Source organism: Palaemon carinicauda, chromosome 13 (assembly GCF_036898095.1).
Source record: "Palaemon carinicauda isolate YSFRI2023 chromosome 13, ASM3689809v2, whole genome shotgun sequence".
NCBI lineage: Eukaryota > Metazoa > Arthropoda > Malacostraca > Decapoda > Palaemonidae > Palaemon > Palaemon carinicauda.
The window spans coordinates 97,279,728-97,296,981 of NC_090737.1; the positions used below are offsets into that span (position 1 = coordinate 97,279,728).

Sequence of the window (17,254 nt, forward strand, 5' to 3'; positions counted from 1 at the left end):
TTAATTTTTGTTAATAGGTTTTTATTCATGCACTAACACACACTATTGTGGACAATCATTGACAGATCTGGGTACAAATGAAATTGCATGTTACTTTTCATAACATATGGAAACAAATACACTTCTGTGCTCATTTCCTGATCTAATACTGGCTATCACAGTAGACCCTTCTACTATTAGCATTTGTGATGGTGTACAGTTATTATTTCATAAGTAGGAAGCAAATCAATGTGAAATCACTACTGTAAAGCTGTCTGAAATTGTACTGATAGTCTAATACCTATCCTCTTACTGATGAAATTATACATGTACAATCACAAATTTTACATCATTCCATCCAAATGAAATGCTGTATATATAAAACATAATTACAAGCCAACCTTTGGTAAAGACAGTGACTGTGTCTGAAACAAATATAATAAAAGATTTGCTAAAAGAAAATACATTTAACTCTCTGAATCCTGTATGATGCATTCTATGTCTGGGTATTTTTTCTCCCTCCAGCTCATATGATTCACTCTATGTATGTCATTTGTTTTCTTTCATTACTCACTCAGATATGAATTTTACTAAATATGTTAATCATCATCATCTCTAACACCTACTCACACATAGGGCCTCAGTTAGATTTTGCCAGTCGTCTCTCTCATAATACTATATATCAATGAAAATTAAATTTATTCAGCCATATGATGATATTTTTCTTCAAATTCTTAACGCTAATAGCTTTTGCATTAAGATGAGTAAAGTGAGGACTGCTATATGTTGAAAATTTATTTGTGGCGGGGTGGTATTGAAAGGATTAATGATATGATGAACACATTTCAAGAAAAAACTTAAATATATTTCATTAATCAAACAAATGTTATGAAATTGGAGCATTTACTGTCACTTTCTTACTAGCTAATGGTGGAAACTTAAAACACAAATGAGAAATACTTAAAAGGACCATTGACGTTTAATTTTTCAAAAGCCATTCTTCTCTCATGTATACTGGAAAATTTTAGACTGCTATTGGGAAAACTTAGATATACTCCCTTTTCTTACAATTCTTAATCTTGAACTCGGTTTCACTTTTTATCTACTTTTCAAAATAGTATTTTTTCAACAATATAATTATGCAATACTCCCAATGTTCTTAAGGGCAGTGCAAATGCTGATTAGAAAAACTACAATTATTTCTAATTATCTCTTCTGCAATTGAATTGCGTAAAGGATTATTTAAGCTGTTGTATATCATAATTCTCATTAATATAGAATATTACTCTCTGGCACCCAGTATGATTTCAGAAAGGAGATATTTTGGATGTCATTTTATATTAAACAGTAGTAACTAAATTTCAGACACCCTTGACAATTGGGTTGAACCTCAAGTTAAAATTTATTTTAATGCTACATTTGACTTCATTGAACATAAGACTCATTTTTAAACTTTATAAATAGACTAGTGCAATGTAAACGTCTGTTTTCAAGTAACTAACCAGAAAGAGTTACTATCAAAGATGTTTTCAGGTAATTTAAGCTGCTAGTCTTAATAAAGGTCTACTAAAGATCATGATTTGCCTGGTTTAAGAAAAAAATTACAACAAATCTGAATAATGGGCTCGTGAATTATTTCTAAAAGTGCTTTATAAAACACATTAATCAATGCTCCCATAAATCTACAGTATATATTTTCTGGGAGGATTCCTATACTGTACAGGAATCTTTCCAACATGAAGACATTAATAACAGTTTTTTTAGGAGATTTAATTTTATCTATTTGAAACATAGTTCTCCTCTCTGAATGTTAGTTATAATTATATTTCTGGGCTCAACCTTTGTCACTCCGTGAAATGCTCCTTAAAGCACCATTTCAAAGGTATAAATACTGCTAAATATACCAGAGAAAAAAGTTGCATGGAATGCTAGGAATATATCCAGCTCGCTCACCCCTAAAGGGTGTCGGTATTAAAACTGGGGTGAGTGACACCACTACCAGAGATCCCTTTCCAATTAGACTTCTCCCTCCTTAAAATCCTCCGTTACTACGAGGTGTCGTTTACTACAGCTACTGCCCCCACCACCACCACCAACACTACCTATCCTTCTCCCATCATTCCTTGTTAGCACCCGTGAACGTTCGGACGTGTTTTTCGTAGCTCTGTGTTATTTTGTGTTTTTGAAGATGTCCGGCATTTTGGAGATCCATGCTCCCAAATTGAGTATTATATTTGTCTGTTTGGGATTTCTAGGTAGCGACACACGTTCATTCAATATCCTTGTTGGGTTTTATCTCATCTGCTTTGTTGACGCTCCCTTACGGGTGTGTATGCGGTCTTTTGGTGTCACTTCAGCCCACAGTCAAGTGTTATGAATTTCATGCTCATAGTCTAAATGATGCTGTAGTGTTAATTGAAAACATTGTGTAGTAAATATAAATCTCTATGTGTTTATTGTAGTTTTTTATACTTTCATTTACTTGCTCAGGTGTTCTTTTTGCTGGTTTTGTTCACTTTTCTTTCAAATCTTGGCAGAGAGTTAAGCAAAATAAAAGGCCTCTGTGCACTGTTTTATAATAATAATAATAATAATAATAATAATAATAATATTAATAATACAATCATATCAATCACCTAGTCTGGTACTTTCCATTAAAAAAGTCATGAAGCTAATGAATTTGTTGGCTTAATATCTATTCACTGAAGAAAACACTATTATTTGTCCAGTTGACTCCATCCAAAGTTTTCTGATTTTTTTTGTTACAATATTCCTCTTGATATATTATATGCACATAGTAAATAGCCACAATGGTATTGTTGTTAGCAATGAGCTTCAGGAGTTTGATTGTTGTCTAATTTCTAAGATCATCCATCTGAACAGTGCTGCTGCTTGGCATCCAGCTGGGCTCTCTTAAATATTTATCCTTGAGAGCCAGGGTACCTCATACTCAATTATTAACTATCATTACAACAGTAGTGGTTTATGTCAGTTGTGAATGGTATTCTTTTTATGCATTCATCAAATATCCACATAAAATATACATCATTATGGTTTGGGTTTACATATTTTTAAGAACACAAGACATAACCAACCTCTGAAACTAAGATTTCTAAAATAAAAGTTACAAAGACTTTTAAGAGAGCTATGTGAAATTAAATTTGAAATACAAAACATCATTCAGTAAAGAGATAGAAAGTCTACAGAATACCCTTTTGGGGATGTACTATAACAGATGAGGACCACATCAGACAAAAGATATTTTCAAATCATGAAAGTCAAAGTTATTGAATTACATATTATCTCACATTTCCTTTGTCCAAAATGTTGGGTGTTGTCTGATACTGTACGAAACAGCGATTGCAACAAATTCGTTCCACTATTTTCAAGATTATGTTAAATATGAAATACATTCTATAAATTTCTTTTGAGCATTCTATTATTCTTAACTAGTCAGAGAAATATCTTTTTTGACTCAAAAATAAACAAAACTAAAAACATCAGCATTATCATTTGTCATGCCAATAATGTACAACATTATGATATACATAAAACAAGATTAAACATTAGTAAAATACAAATTTTCATCAATAAATTTCTTCAATTAGGTGGCCAAACATTCAAATGTGAAATAATGTTTCTATTGCAAGCCAAATATTCAATGAATTAACATATCTTGGATTTATTTCAAGTATTTGATACTCAAAGTATATGGGCAACAAAGTACCGAACAGATCCGTAATACTATAGGTTCAATAAATTCATTTATTGCAATACTCTGCTTTGAAGAAGATCCAGAGCTCATCTTAATTCAAACAGTAAGATTTATAGAGCACTGAGGTATGGCATCTATTAAAAAATTGAAATGTATGAGTACATCTAACAAACACTAGGATGTGAGGTACAATTTTTTTCGCAAAAACTTAAATTCAACATACATGTTAGTGACAAATAAAAAAAAAAAAAGCTTCAGGATGGTAACCTGTTACAAGCTGGTCATACCCAGTAATTCTATATTGATAGGCAAGTGGACGGACACATGGTAAAATCATTACTGTGACCTCGGCCACTGCTTAATTTGATAGAAACTGTAAAAAATATTAAAAATAAAAATACTGTAATAGCTTAATTACCAAAATGGAAATGAAGCATCAAAAAAATTTAGTATGCTGATAAATTGCATACTTTTTATCCTTGTTTTACAAGAGCCTCAAATTTCTTATTACATTAGAGAACTGGTATATTACGATTGGAATTTCCTCCCAATAATAAATAACATGGCCATGTGGTACTAGGCATATTCGGGCAGGAATTGAGTAAAAAGGGCATGCCAATCACAGAAAGGATGCAGTGTGGGTAATAGTAAAGCAGTAGTTTGTTCGCTATGAAATAAATTTAATATGAATATAAATCTGCTTATTTTTACAGGAAATCTTTTTACTACATAAAAACCCTGCCCCATTAACAACAAGACTTTCAAGTGTTCAAGTATTTTCAACTCTCTGCAAAGAATCTATTGTGCACTGTTACATCAATATAAGATATTTGTCAATCTTATGGACTGCATCTTCCCAAAGCAGTATCCACCAAATAACTTACTTAGTAATTTATTGAAAGTTAAGAGTAAAAAGAATTTACAAACTTCCCATCACAAAAATCGTGCAAAACTTGAAAAGATAAACCTTATACACTCATTATGTCATGTGATGACCATAAAGCTTTTCAAACATCTACATAGTTAAATGATCTGTTTAATTTGGGACCTCACACCTGATTGAGAATGTTGAAAATCAAAACAGCAAAAATATGTGATATGCAATACAAAAATTTATACAATACTATGAGCCCAAAAAAAAGAATGTTGACAAACTGAGGATATACTGAAACTCCAATGTAAATGAAGGTCCATGTAGATTGGCACAAGGAAATACACCCAACATCATCTACTCAACTGATTCATTTATTGAAGTGTCAAAATTGGTTTCAGTGAGTTGATAATTATCCTATTCATATGCCCAAGGGTATCCAAAGTCCCAAAATACTACAGTAGCAAAATGATTTATTCCTTTTACAAATAACGACTAGCCACAGAACATTCTCAATTAGACAAAGGCCCAAACTAAACCACATTTCAATAAGGTATGCACTCTTTTCAAATAATTCAGTAAATTTAAGGACATGTACAATACCTTTTTGCTAGTATTAGGAAAAAAAGTCTTACCAATATAAAAATAATGGTCAATATAACATAATATGCAAGAACTAATACATCTAAAAATATATCCTTAAACAAATCTAGTTATACTTCAGCCAAATTCTAGTTACATTCAGAAAAATTAAGAATACAAGCATGCAAAAAATCACGTTCCAGTGGAAATAGTTTGCAGGGTGAAAAGGAAGATAAAAATGTAACTCATACAGAATAAAAAATGTAAGCATATGAGTTTTCTCAGCTAGGTTCTATTTCATTGCATACCTAGAACACCTAGCACCAGTTGGCTATATAGATAGGGAAATTTGTATCATCTTGATAAGGTTGAACCATTGAGCTTAAGATTTTTGGCTCTTGCATAACAAAAGTTTCTGTATTTGCTGAAAAGGTTTATTAATGCAATCACGAATCAATTTTCTGTACAGTATTAACTTGTCTGCCATGTCAAAAAAATTTCCTTAATATGTAGAAAACTGGTAGTTAACCTACTGCTGCGTATGGAACAGTAATTGTATGTGGATAGCAAATGAAGCTCATCTGCATGCAGTACAATTACATCTTTAAATATGGAATGATGGAGCTGTTTGACTTTTTTAAAATTCAAATAGGGTATAGTATAGAGATTATAAACATAAAAATCTTTATAAATCATAATTCGATACCTTAAGAATCCAGAATAAAAAGTATTAACTAATACATACGTAGACACTTGAAGTAAACCCCTTCTATGATGATAAAATCGACGCTAGTAGTCTAATGCCCACTCATTTTCTGTTAAAAATGAATCCACAACTTCCTTCATGGCAAGATTTGGAATCAACTGGTCAACAGTGAGGTCAGTTCGAGTTATAGGATCAAAATGCCCAACACGCTGAAAAAAAATAATATCAATGCTAAGAGATATTAACCCAATCAAGCCGTAGGCCATTTTTTAGGATAAGAACATTCCTGTGAATGGCTAGAACAGGGAATCCAATATAACAAACACAAAAAAATATTGTCTCCCATGCTCTAGGACTAGTGTATCAATGTGCCATGCACAGACTCAGTGTGTATAAGAAAGACCCATGAGTTCAGGCCCATTAGAATTCTCACACCAACTTGGTAGCTGAAATTCATCTGCTATGAGTGACATCATACACTTCATAGGAAGTAAACCTCTCAGTTGACTGCCAACCTACAATTGCATCAACTAATGCTCAACCTTCATTTGTTATGGTGTTGTCTGCGTGAGAAGTTATGTTGCATGTACATTGGTGGAAAAGAAGACCAAAGTTTAGTAAATCTTTTAGGACTTTTTCATTATGAATGCTTTAGGTTGAATGTGCCAGCAGTTGAGTAAGTGTGTTTGTTATTTGATTGTTTGGGTTGACACCAGTTTGATCAGTGTTGTTAGCCTTTAGTTTCCTGTCTTTCCAAGTGTTAAGATTTGATAAAAGTTTTCCTTATTGATTCATAAAACAGATTCAATTATGCATTAATGGACTAGCCTAAACATATCTTTGTCCATAACTGTAGTTAAACACTCGAATGCTGTAGTTTTAATTTGCTGGCACCATTTGTTAAGCTTGTTAGTTTTTCTTCTTCCCATGGAATCATGAGCATGTGTTCTAAGACCTGCTTGGTTGTAGAAGGTTGTCCTGGTAGGAATACGAGTCTACTTATTATTACTCTGGTACAAAGTTCTTGGAGACCACACTGCACTTTAAAAACTTATTTTTGCCGAGTTACTGTATGGTCTCCAGGACCCTCCCTCCTTCCTGTCCTCATGCAAGGTAGTGATGCATTTTTTTGTTCACCGTTGATGGCATAACTGATAGAGAATAAGCATTAGTTGATGCAATGGTAGGTTGGCAGTCAACTGGGAAGTTGGCCCCTCCCTCTGAGGTGCATGATGTCATTCATAGAAGAAGAATTTCATCTACCAAGATGCTGTGACAGATTCTGATGGGCTAGATCTTGTGGGTCTCCCCTATAGGCTACACACTCAGTAAGTGCATACCTATATTAACACAGAAACTAATAAATTTCTTTTCCAATGACATATTTTACATATTTTGACAAAAATATGTAAAACTTGTAATACCTTAATGAAAAATATATCCCATGGCACTGAAGGGAGTACTGTACTATAGAACTATCCAAACGCATAATATATCCAAAGGCACTCAAAGGCTTAATGCTTCTACTGCCTAATATTCTTATAATTAACAACTTCAAATGAATACACAAAATACCCATAATTTCAACTTTTGTAGTCAATTCAGGACATGAGAGAAACATAGTATATATAATAATTGAGATAAATATAAAAAATTCTATAAGTAAATTTTATTTTCCCTAAATATACAAACCCGAGACCTTTAAAATAAGGAGTTGCTGTGATGGCTGTTGAAATTGTTATAGATATGTGGTGAACGCAGGCAAATAGCCCATCAGCCTGTCAAAGATCTCCCTTTTGACCTTGGTTCAGGACTAAATGGGATGGTCGAGGTGGGAAGATTAACTTTAAAGGGCTCAGGTTTGTATACAGTATATGGGAAAATGAAAAATTACTTTTAAAACTTATTTGTCCCTATGTATACAAACCTTTTGTCTTTTAACATAGGAAGACTCACTCACATGTATTGGTGGGTGGGAAGTCCCATAGAACTGAACTGGTTCGTTCTCTTTCTTTCCTAATTGTCAGTTTCCTTGGTCCCATAACGGAATGAAGAAGAGTCCAGCTATCCTCTACCTGCTTATCATGAGACTCGATATGTTGATAGGGCCTGGCCTGTACTTGGTAAATATCTGATACATGGTCAAAGGAGGAGTCTGTTCCCCTGGAGTGAAGAGCAATTCAGAAGATAATGGTATGGCAAAAATTACACCACCCTCATAAAAGGAGTATGGGGGAGAACTTCTACTGTACTTATGGATCTGGTCTAACAGAATGGAGCTCAGAAGTGTAGCTTCCCAGCATAAAGTCACATCCAGCTATTAATGGTACAGAAGCTTCATCCTTAAGCGAGGGGGTATTAAAGATGACATAGAAGAACCAATCATTCCAAACTTGAATCTACATCATAGATAAGATGAATCCTGTCCAGTGTGGGAACTTGGCTGGTTACACAACTACTTGAGCATCCACCACAGTACCAAAAGGGACTCATGGTTATGCAGTCAGCCCTCCTTATTCATGGGGGTTAGGTAACAGGGACAGGCACGAAGACCAAGAATCTGTGAATACTTGCTGTCCTAGGGTGGGATTACTCTAAACCCTACCAACTCGCTGCCCATTGCCTATGCACGGTTGACTAACACACTAAGTACTGCCTAATATTGTTTTTACTTGGTTTCTTTTGTGTAAATAAATGAACAAATTTCAGTAAGTGTACAGTACAGGTGTATACGTGTATGCTACGTACTGTACACGGTAAGGCTACGGTACAGTACAGTAAAGTATGTAACACTACAGAAGTCATCAGTATGCTTATAACAACAAAACACTGTAATGTACTCTGAGTCTCAAGTAATGAACATGTCGGTTCTCAGTTGTCTCTCATTTGTGCCCTAATAAACTAAATACCAAAACTAAATACATAATAAAGTAAATCTAAACCTTTTTTGTATCCTTTTCTTACCTTTTCAACTGCGGTGTGATGGCATACGGGAAAGGATGTGGAGAGAAGGAAAGGGTAGGGTTACTGCTTTGCAGAGGAATCCCCTTCCATGAAAGCAGCGAGTAACTGTCCTTCAGGAGTTTTTCCCTTCTCTGCCTCTTTTGCTCTGGTGAATTTCAATCTTTGCAGTTGCTTTTCTTTTTTCTTTAACTAAGAACCTATCCATTGTAAGTTGTTTCTTCCTTCGTTGTACAATTTTTCTGAACTGAGACATAACAAACTAATTGAAAATGTTCATGGAACAATTTGCTTCAACTGTAAGCTGTAGTACATGGCATTTTGCACAAATTTCATTAATTAAGGCCCTCAGAACCTCCTCCCTTCCTTCACCCTCTCCCGATGACAGTTCTTCAACCATATCCTTCTGCTACTCTTGTTCCAGGTGCAAAAACTCTTCAGTGGTTAACTCAGTAGAGTGGTCTTCCACAAGCTCACCAGTGTCTCCTTTTTCGACTGCAAGTCCCACAGTTCTTCCCATAGACACAATGTCATCAATGACAGCAATTTCTTTGACTGAAGAAATTGATTCAGAATGGAAGCCCTCAAAGTCTTTTTGCGATACCCATTCTGACCAAAGTTTTCGCCACACCGAATTTAATGTACTATAAGTTAACGTTACTATAAGCATTTTCAATTCAATTCACATAGCTCAGGATACGGACATGTTCTTTCCAAAATTCTCCAAGCGTTAACTGGGTATCATTTGTCCCTTCAAAATGCTTCCAGAAGAGGAATTTTGTGTACAATTTCTTAAAATTCAAAATGACCTGTTGGTCCATGGGCTGAAGAATAGGTGGTAGGAATTTCACTTTGATGAAACTGAATTCATCAAATAAATCATCCTCTAAACCTGGATGGGGGGGGGGGGGGTGAGCGGGAGCATTGTCCATGAATAAGAGGCACATTATTGGCAACTTATTTGCTGTAAGATATTCTTTCACTTGGGGGGCAAAAACTTTGTGCACCCACTCATTGAAAAACTGTCTAGTAACACAAGCCTTTTTTTCCCTGCAACATAACAGGCAATTTACTCTTTGTGATATTATTCTTTTTGAAGACCTGGGGGTTGTCGAAATAATACACAAGCAAGGGTTTTATCTTACAATCACTACTACCATTTGCACGCAATAAGAGTATGCCTACCTTCATAGGCTTGTGTCCGGGCAGTGCTTTTTCCTGGCCAGAATTTTTTTTCCAGAATAACCTGGTCTCATCACAATTAAAAACCTGTTGAGGAAGAAGCTGTTCTTTTATATAGTCATTAAATTCTTTCACAAAGCTTTCAGCCGCAGCTTTGTTCGAACTTGCTGCCTCACCATGCCTTGATACACAATGTATGCTAGTTCTGTTTTTTAATTTTTCGAACCAACCTCTGAAAGTAAATGTATCACTTTCAGCACTTGTACTAGCCGTTTTCTTTTTAAGGTCACCGTAAATCTGTAATGCTTTTTCACAAATAAAATCTTCACAAATACTATCACCTGATGAATATAAGTAGCAGCTTTTCCATTACTTCCATTACCTGAGACCTTTGCTGGTTATCAGTCACACCTCTTTTTCAAAATTAGCTGCCTTTATCACTTTGTTCTTCAGGAAAGTGGAATTGTCGATTTCCAAATGCCGAACCGAGAAGCGAGATCCGAGAATAAAGCAGTTTTCATATTTGGCAATTATTTCCTTTTTTAATTCAATTGTTTTTCTCACTGTCTTCCTCCTATCTTTCTGTTCACTTCTGGCTTTCTTTGGACCCATGATAATGGCTAGAACTGATAAAAAAAAGCAAAGAATTCAGATTAGCACAATCTGTAACACAACACAACGTGCGAGTCTTCCTTCTACGGCAGGCCACCTCAAACTGACGCCGTGCAGTTGGCGGGACGCTGTTTAGCTGTTCAAGTTCCAAAAATTTTTCTGGATTCGACACATTTTTTAACTCAAATTTTTGGATCGAATACCGAACTGTTCGACTTGTGGGTTGTTCGAGTACCAAGGTTCCACTGTATATGTACAGTACTATCACTACAATACAGCTTACCTGTACTGTAAGTATTCACTGTTTTTGTTCAGACAACTTGCACTGTTTGACAACTCACCGCACACATAGCCTACATTTACATATTGTAGAATACAACACAGTAGTAATTTACACAGTACTGAACAGTATAGTTAATACACAATACTATACATTACTGTAATACTATACTGTACAATATGTATACAGTGATACTACAGTATATTGAAGATTAACTAAGTGTACTTATTTTGTATACACAGTAGACCGCTAACCATTTTCGTAAGTAGTTCTACACGGTCTTGAAGCGTGATACGTTGTCTTTTGCGCAGTACTTTACAGTAGGGAATTACATATCTGCAGTATATTACTCAGTAAACATAAACACTGTACATCACTTTTTTATATCAAAATGTGATTCTGCTCAATAAAGGAGAGAAACGGGAGATGCACACACGATGAGAGATGACACAAGACTGAGGCCGAATCATTGAGAGATGATGACGTACTGGGGGGGAGAGGGAAGCAGCGCGAAGCAAACCGTGTGCAAAGAAGTGTAGTCTGTCTAAAACTGTCGCGCTGTGAGAGTATTTCTCGCAAACCCGTGAATGTGAATATTTTATTTAACCCCTTTGCTTCGAAAACATTGGTATACGTCAAAACATCCATAGTAATACACACCGTGACATTGGTAAGGGTCATCTTCATTATTATTATCATTATCATTATTACAGTCACAGTATTATCATCACTATTATTATTACAGTACTGTATTATCATCAATATTATTATTACTGTATTATCATCCTTATTATTACTATTATTATTATCATCTTTCCTACAAGCTACGAAAGAGTATAGCACATGGTTGAATATCATACAAGTTCACACTCGGGAAATTTCACTAAAAAATCTCATTTCCCTAATATTAGCCCCTCCTCATCCTGTTTTTAGCCAACCAGCACAATCTTCGGGATTCTACCCTTTATTTCTAAATATGTACTGTAAGAGCAATTTTCGTCTTTTTATGTTACCAATGGCGACATTCCCTGCCTTAGGCACTACTCAACCCCACCCTGATACCCCCAATATGAAATTTGGGAGACATGTCATCCTACCACTAAAATACTTGTGATTCTAGTCTTTACTCATGATTATCAAGTCTATTTTAGTATACAGTATTCACATCTAACTTCATTACCCACAAAAATAGTTGAGATTCCAGTCCTTATTCATAATTATGTAAGGTCTATCTTATTGTTTTTCTATGCTGTCAATGTTCAAATCACAGAGAAAGTCTCCCCACCTTCGACTATAAATCCCACCCACGTGACGAAAACTTACCAGTAATGGAAATTATTGACAGAAGATGAGACTTATCTTTTTTTTTTTCTTATTTTATTAGTTTTTTCTAAACTATCATTTGTCAAATTCTTACATGCGCAGTCTATTTCAAAGCTTGTGAAATACCAAAAAAAGGAATGATTAAGTTCCTAATGACAGTCACAGTCACCCCAAGGTGGAGTGATAAACGAATAAATAAACCTTATATATAATGAACTAAATTTATAGGACACCTCTCTCTCTCATATATATATATATCTTTTGTCAATAGTTTTCTGTCGATTTGTATTTGTTTATCATATTTATACCTTATACATTATACATTATAGAATACTTCTTGTATCAATGGAAACAAATGGATATTTTCATTATATTTCTATATAACGTTGAAGAGCTAATAAAACCAGGGGTAAAAATTAAATATCAAGAAAGGTTGAAAATGGCATATGACAAAGTGAAAGTAAGAGAAACTGGTAATTTAGAGGAGTGGAAGTTAGTAAAAGAACATTTTGTTGGGATTGCAAGTGATATGTGTAGCAAGAAGTTTGTTGGAGGCCGCATAAGGAAGGGCAGTGAATGGTGGAAAGAAGGACTGAAGGTAAAAGTGGAAGAGAAAAAGAGGGCTTTTGAAGAATGGCTGCAGAGTAATAGTGTAGAGAAGTATGAAAGATATAGAAAGAAAAATGTGGAAGTAAAGCACAAGGTAAGTGAGGTAAAGAGGGCAGCTGAACTGAGGTGGGGTCAGGGATTGGGTCATTCATATGAAGAGAATAAGAAGTTTTGGAAAGAAGTGAAGTGAGTATGGAAGGCTGGTTCAAGAATTGAAGAGACAGTGAAAGATGAAAATGGAAGGTTGTTAAAAGGAGAAGAGGCAAAGAAAAGGTGGGCGGAGTATTTTGAAAGTTTACTGAATGTTGAGGATAATAAAGGAGGCAGATACAGGTATAATTGCTGTTGCAGGTGTTGAGGTGCCGGTGATGGGAGATGAGAATGAGAGAGATTACAAGAGAGGAAGTGAGGAGAGCACTAGATGAAACGAGAGTAGGATAAGCACCTGGTATGGATGGTGTGAGAGCTGAGATGTTGAAGGAAGGGGGTGTGACTGTACTTGAATGGTTGGTGAGATTGTTTAATATGCGTTTCGTGTTGTCAATGGTACCAGTAGATTGGGTTTGTGTGTATTGTACCACTATATAAGGGTAAGGGAGATGTGCATGAGTGTCGTAATTCAAGGGGTATTAGTTGTTGAGTGTAGTTGGAAAAGTGTATGGTAGAGTACTGATTAATAGGATTAAGGATAAAACAGGGAATGCAATCTGGGAAGTACAGGGTGGTTTTAGAAGAGGTAGGGGTTGTATGAATCAGATTTTTACAGTTAGGCAGATATGCGAGAAATATTTAGTAAAAGGTAAGGAGGTGTATGTTGCATTTATGGCTCTGGAGAAAGTGTATGATAGAGTTGATAGGGAAGCAATGTGGAGTGTAATGAGGTTATATGGAGTTGGTGGAAGGTTGTTGCAAGCAGTGAAAAGTTTCTACAAAGGTAGTAAAGCATGTGCTAGGATAGGAAATGAAGTGAGCGATTGGTTTCCGGTGAGAGTGGGGCTGAGACAGGGATGTGTGATGTCTCCGTGGTTGTTTAACTTGTATGTTGATGGAGTGGTGAGAGAGGTGAATGCTCGAGTGCTTGGATGAGGATTGAAACACGTAGACGAGAATGACCATGAATGGGAGGTAAATCAGTTGTTGTTTGCGGATGATACTATACTGGTTGCAGATGTGCAAGAGAAGCTTGGCCGATTAGTGACAGAATTTGGAAGGGTGTGTGAGAGAAGGAAGTTGAGAGTTGATGTGGGTAAGAGTAAGGTTATAAGATGTATGAGAAGGGAAGGTGGTGCGAGGTTGAATGGAGAATTACTTGAGGAGGTGGATCAGTTTAAGTACTTGGGGTCTTTCGTTGCAGAAAATGGTGGAGTGGAAGCAGATGTATGTCAGTGAGTGAATGAAGGATGCAAAGTATTAGGGGCAGTTAAGGGAGTAGTAAAAAATGGAGGGTTGGGCATGAATGTAGAGTTCTGTATGAGAAAGTGATCTGTACCAACTGTGATGTATGGATTGGAGTTGTGGGGAATGAAAGTGACGGAGAGACAAAAATTGAATGTGTTTGAGATGAAGTGACTAAGGAGTATGGCTGGTGTATCTCGAGTAGATAGGGTTAGGAATGAAGTAGTAAGGGTGAGAACGGGTGTAAGAAATGAGTTAGCAGCTAGAGTGGATATGAATGTGTTGAAGTGGTTTGGCCATGTTGAGAGAAAGAAAAATGACTATCTGCTAAAGAAGGTGATGAATGCAAGAGTTGATGGGAGAAGTACAAGAGGAAGGCCAAGGTTTGGGTGGATGGATGGAGTGAAGGAAGCTCTAGGCAATAGGATGATAGATGTGAGAGAGGCAAGAGAGCGTGCTAGAAATAGGAATGAATGGCGAGCGATTGTGACACAGTTGCTACTTCCTCCGGTGCCTTGGATGACCGCAGAGGTAGTAGCTGTAAGGGATTCAGCGTTATGAAGCTTTATCTGTGGGGGATGACGGGGGAGGGTGGGCTATGGCACCCTAGCAGTACCAGCTGAACTCGGTTGAGTCCCTTGTCAGGCCGGGAGAGCATAGACAGGAGAGGTCCCCTTTTTTGTTTCATTTGTTTGATGTCGGCTACCCCCCAAAATTGGGGGAAGTGCCTTGGTATATGAATGTATGTATACCGTAAATTCCGTTATTACTGTCGAGTAGTTTTACATCATTTTTAACACTTGCCTCTGGTAAAATTATTGCATAACTTTATCCTCATAATTCTTATTGCTTCCTCAAAATCAACTATACTAATTAATGTATGGTCATTAAGGCCTTCTACTATCAACATACCCTCTGATAGTAGAACTTCTATCATTACTTATGATAACCTTTCCCATAAGTCTTGCTTTCCTTTTTCCTAAGAAATGATACATGATAAATAAGATTACTTTCTTACTGAGATAGAACTGACCAGTTTATGTTGAATGCTACCCTACATAAAACTTATTTTTCAAAAAGATACAATGAATAGTCTGGCATATGCTATACACATTCTAGTCTTTCCTCAAATATCTGACAATATTAAGTAAACTAGACCTTGCTCTCTCATTTAAGTAGGTGGTTGCACAGTAAGGGCTGAAAAGACCCTTTACCTATAGTAAACATCTCTTCTAGAAGTACATTCTGAAACTGAACATATTTTCTCTAGTCTTGGATAGTGCAATAGCTCCTGAACCATGGCCTTCTATTGTATAGGGTTGACATTCTCTTGTTTAAGCAAACTTAAGCACTCTTTCATTTCAATCTTCTTGTTTTTTTTTTCTAAAGTGTATTGGCAAGCTTAATGGTTAAGGATGTTAGTGGTTATTCAAGAGGTTGTCCTTTTCTGAATCCTTTTATCTTCCTTTTTACCAAACTTTCAAAATCATTACTACAGTGGTACCTCTACATACGAATTTAATCCGTTCCACAACCGACTTCGGATGTAGAAAATGTTCGGATGTCGAAACTAATTTTCTCATAAGAATACAGTACATTGAAATAGGATTAATCTGTGGTTGAGCCCAAAAACCTATGATAACTTCTTAATAAACTACTGCACTAATTTCCCATGAGAATAATGCACACTAAATTAGATACTAGACATGTAAAAAATGTTATTTTGATAATAAAATAAATTTTTGAATATACTTCCCGGTGATTATAATAGCTGCAACTCTGTTGCTCGACAGAAAAACTCTACGTAAAAATTCGCCAGCGATCGCTACACAGGTAGGGGGTGTACTCAACAGCGCCATCTGTCGTTCAGATACCCAGTACTCATTGTAAACAAAGAACTCAATTTTCTCCTCGGTCCACTGCGTCTCTATTGGGGAGGAAGGGAGGGTCCTTTAATTTATAATCACCGGGTAAGTATATTCAAAAATTAATTTTATTATCAAAATAACATTTTTCAATATTTAACTTAGCCGGTGATTATAATAGCTGATTCACACCCAGGGGGGTGGGTAGAGACCAGCAAAATATGTTTACATCATATGAGCTAAGAATTTTTATTTTATTTTAGAAGTTATCAAAATAACTAAACAAAATAAATAGGTACCTGGTAAGGAAGTCGACTTGAACAATTACTCTGCCTTTTTAAGTACGTCTTCCTTACGGCGCCTCGCGATCCTCTTAGGATGCTGAGCGACCCCTAGGAGCTGAAGTATCAAGGGTTGCAACCCATACAACAGGACCTCATCAAAACCTTTAATCTAGGCGCTTCTCAAGAAATGACTTTGACCACCCGCCAAATCAACTAGGATGCGAAAGGCTTCTTAGCCTTCCGGACAACCCAAAAACAACAATAAAAACATTTCAAGAGAAAGATTAAAAAGGTTATGGAATTAGGGCATTGTAGTGGTTGAGCCCTCACCCACTACTGCACTCGCTGCTACGAATGGTCCCAGAGTGTAGCAGTTCTCGTAAAGAGACTGGACATCCTTAAGATAAAAAGACGCGAACACTGACTTGCTTTTCCAATAGGTTGCGTCGATTATACTTCGCAGAGATCTATTTTGTTTAAAGTCCACGGAAGTTGCGACAGCTCTAACTTCGTGTGTCCTTACCTTCAGCAAAGCTTGGTCTTCCTCATTCAGATGGGAATGAGCTTCTCGTATTAACAGTCTGATAAAATAGGATAAAGCATTCTTTGACATAGACAAAGATGGTTTCTTAACTGAACACCATAAAGCTTCAGACAGGCCTCGTAAAGGTTTAGTTCGTTTTAAATAGAACTTAAGAGCTCTTACAGGGCATAAGACTCTTTCTAGTTCATTTCCAACCATACGATAAGCTTGGAATATCGAACGATTTTGGCCAAGGTCGAGAAGGCAGCTCGTTTTTGGCTAGAAATCCAAGTTGTAGAGAACATGTAGCCGTTTCAGATGAGAATCCGATGTTCTTGCTGAAGGCATGAATCTCACTGACTCTTTT

The 17,254-nt window shown here is 36.1% G+C and overlaps 1 protein-coding gene across 3 annotated transcripts in view; it reads right to left on the reverse strand.

The window, feature by feature from the left end:
- Positions 1 to 2,575: 2,575 nt before the first annotated feature.
- The window catches only part of LOC137652339 (E3 ubiquitin-protein ligase CHIP-like), a 335,562-nt gene continuing 320,883 nt past the window's right edge, over positions 2,576 to 17,254 (reverse strand). For 2 of the 3 annotated variants that reach the window (XM_068385685.1, XM_068385688.1), the window contains exon 7: positions 2,576 to 6,062. In XM_068385685.1, the coding sequence (XP_068241786.1) occupies positions 5,937 to 6,062 (126 nt within the window). In that variant the 3' untranslated portion in view covers positions 2,576 to 5,936. The remainder of the gene's footprint in view (positions 6,063 to 17,254) is intronic. The other variant, XM_068385687.1, reaches the window with a different exon arrangement.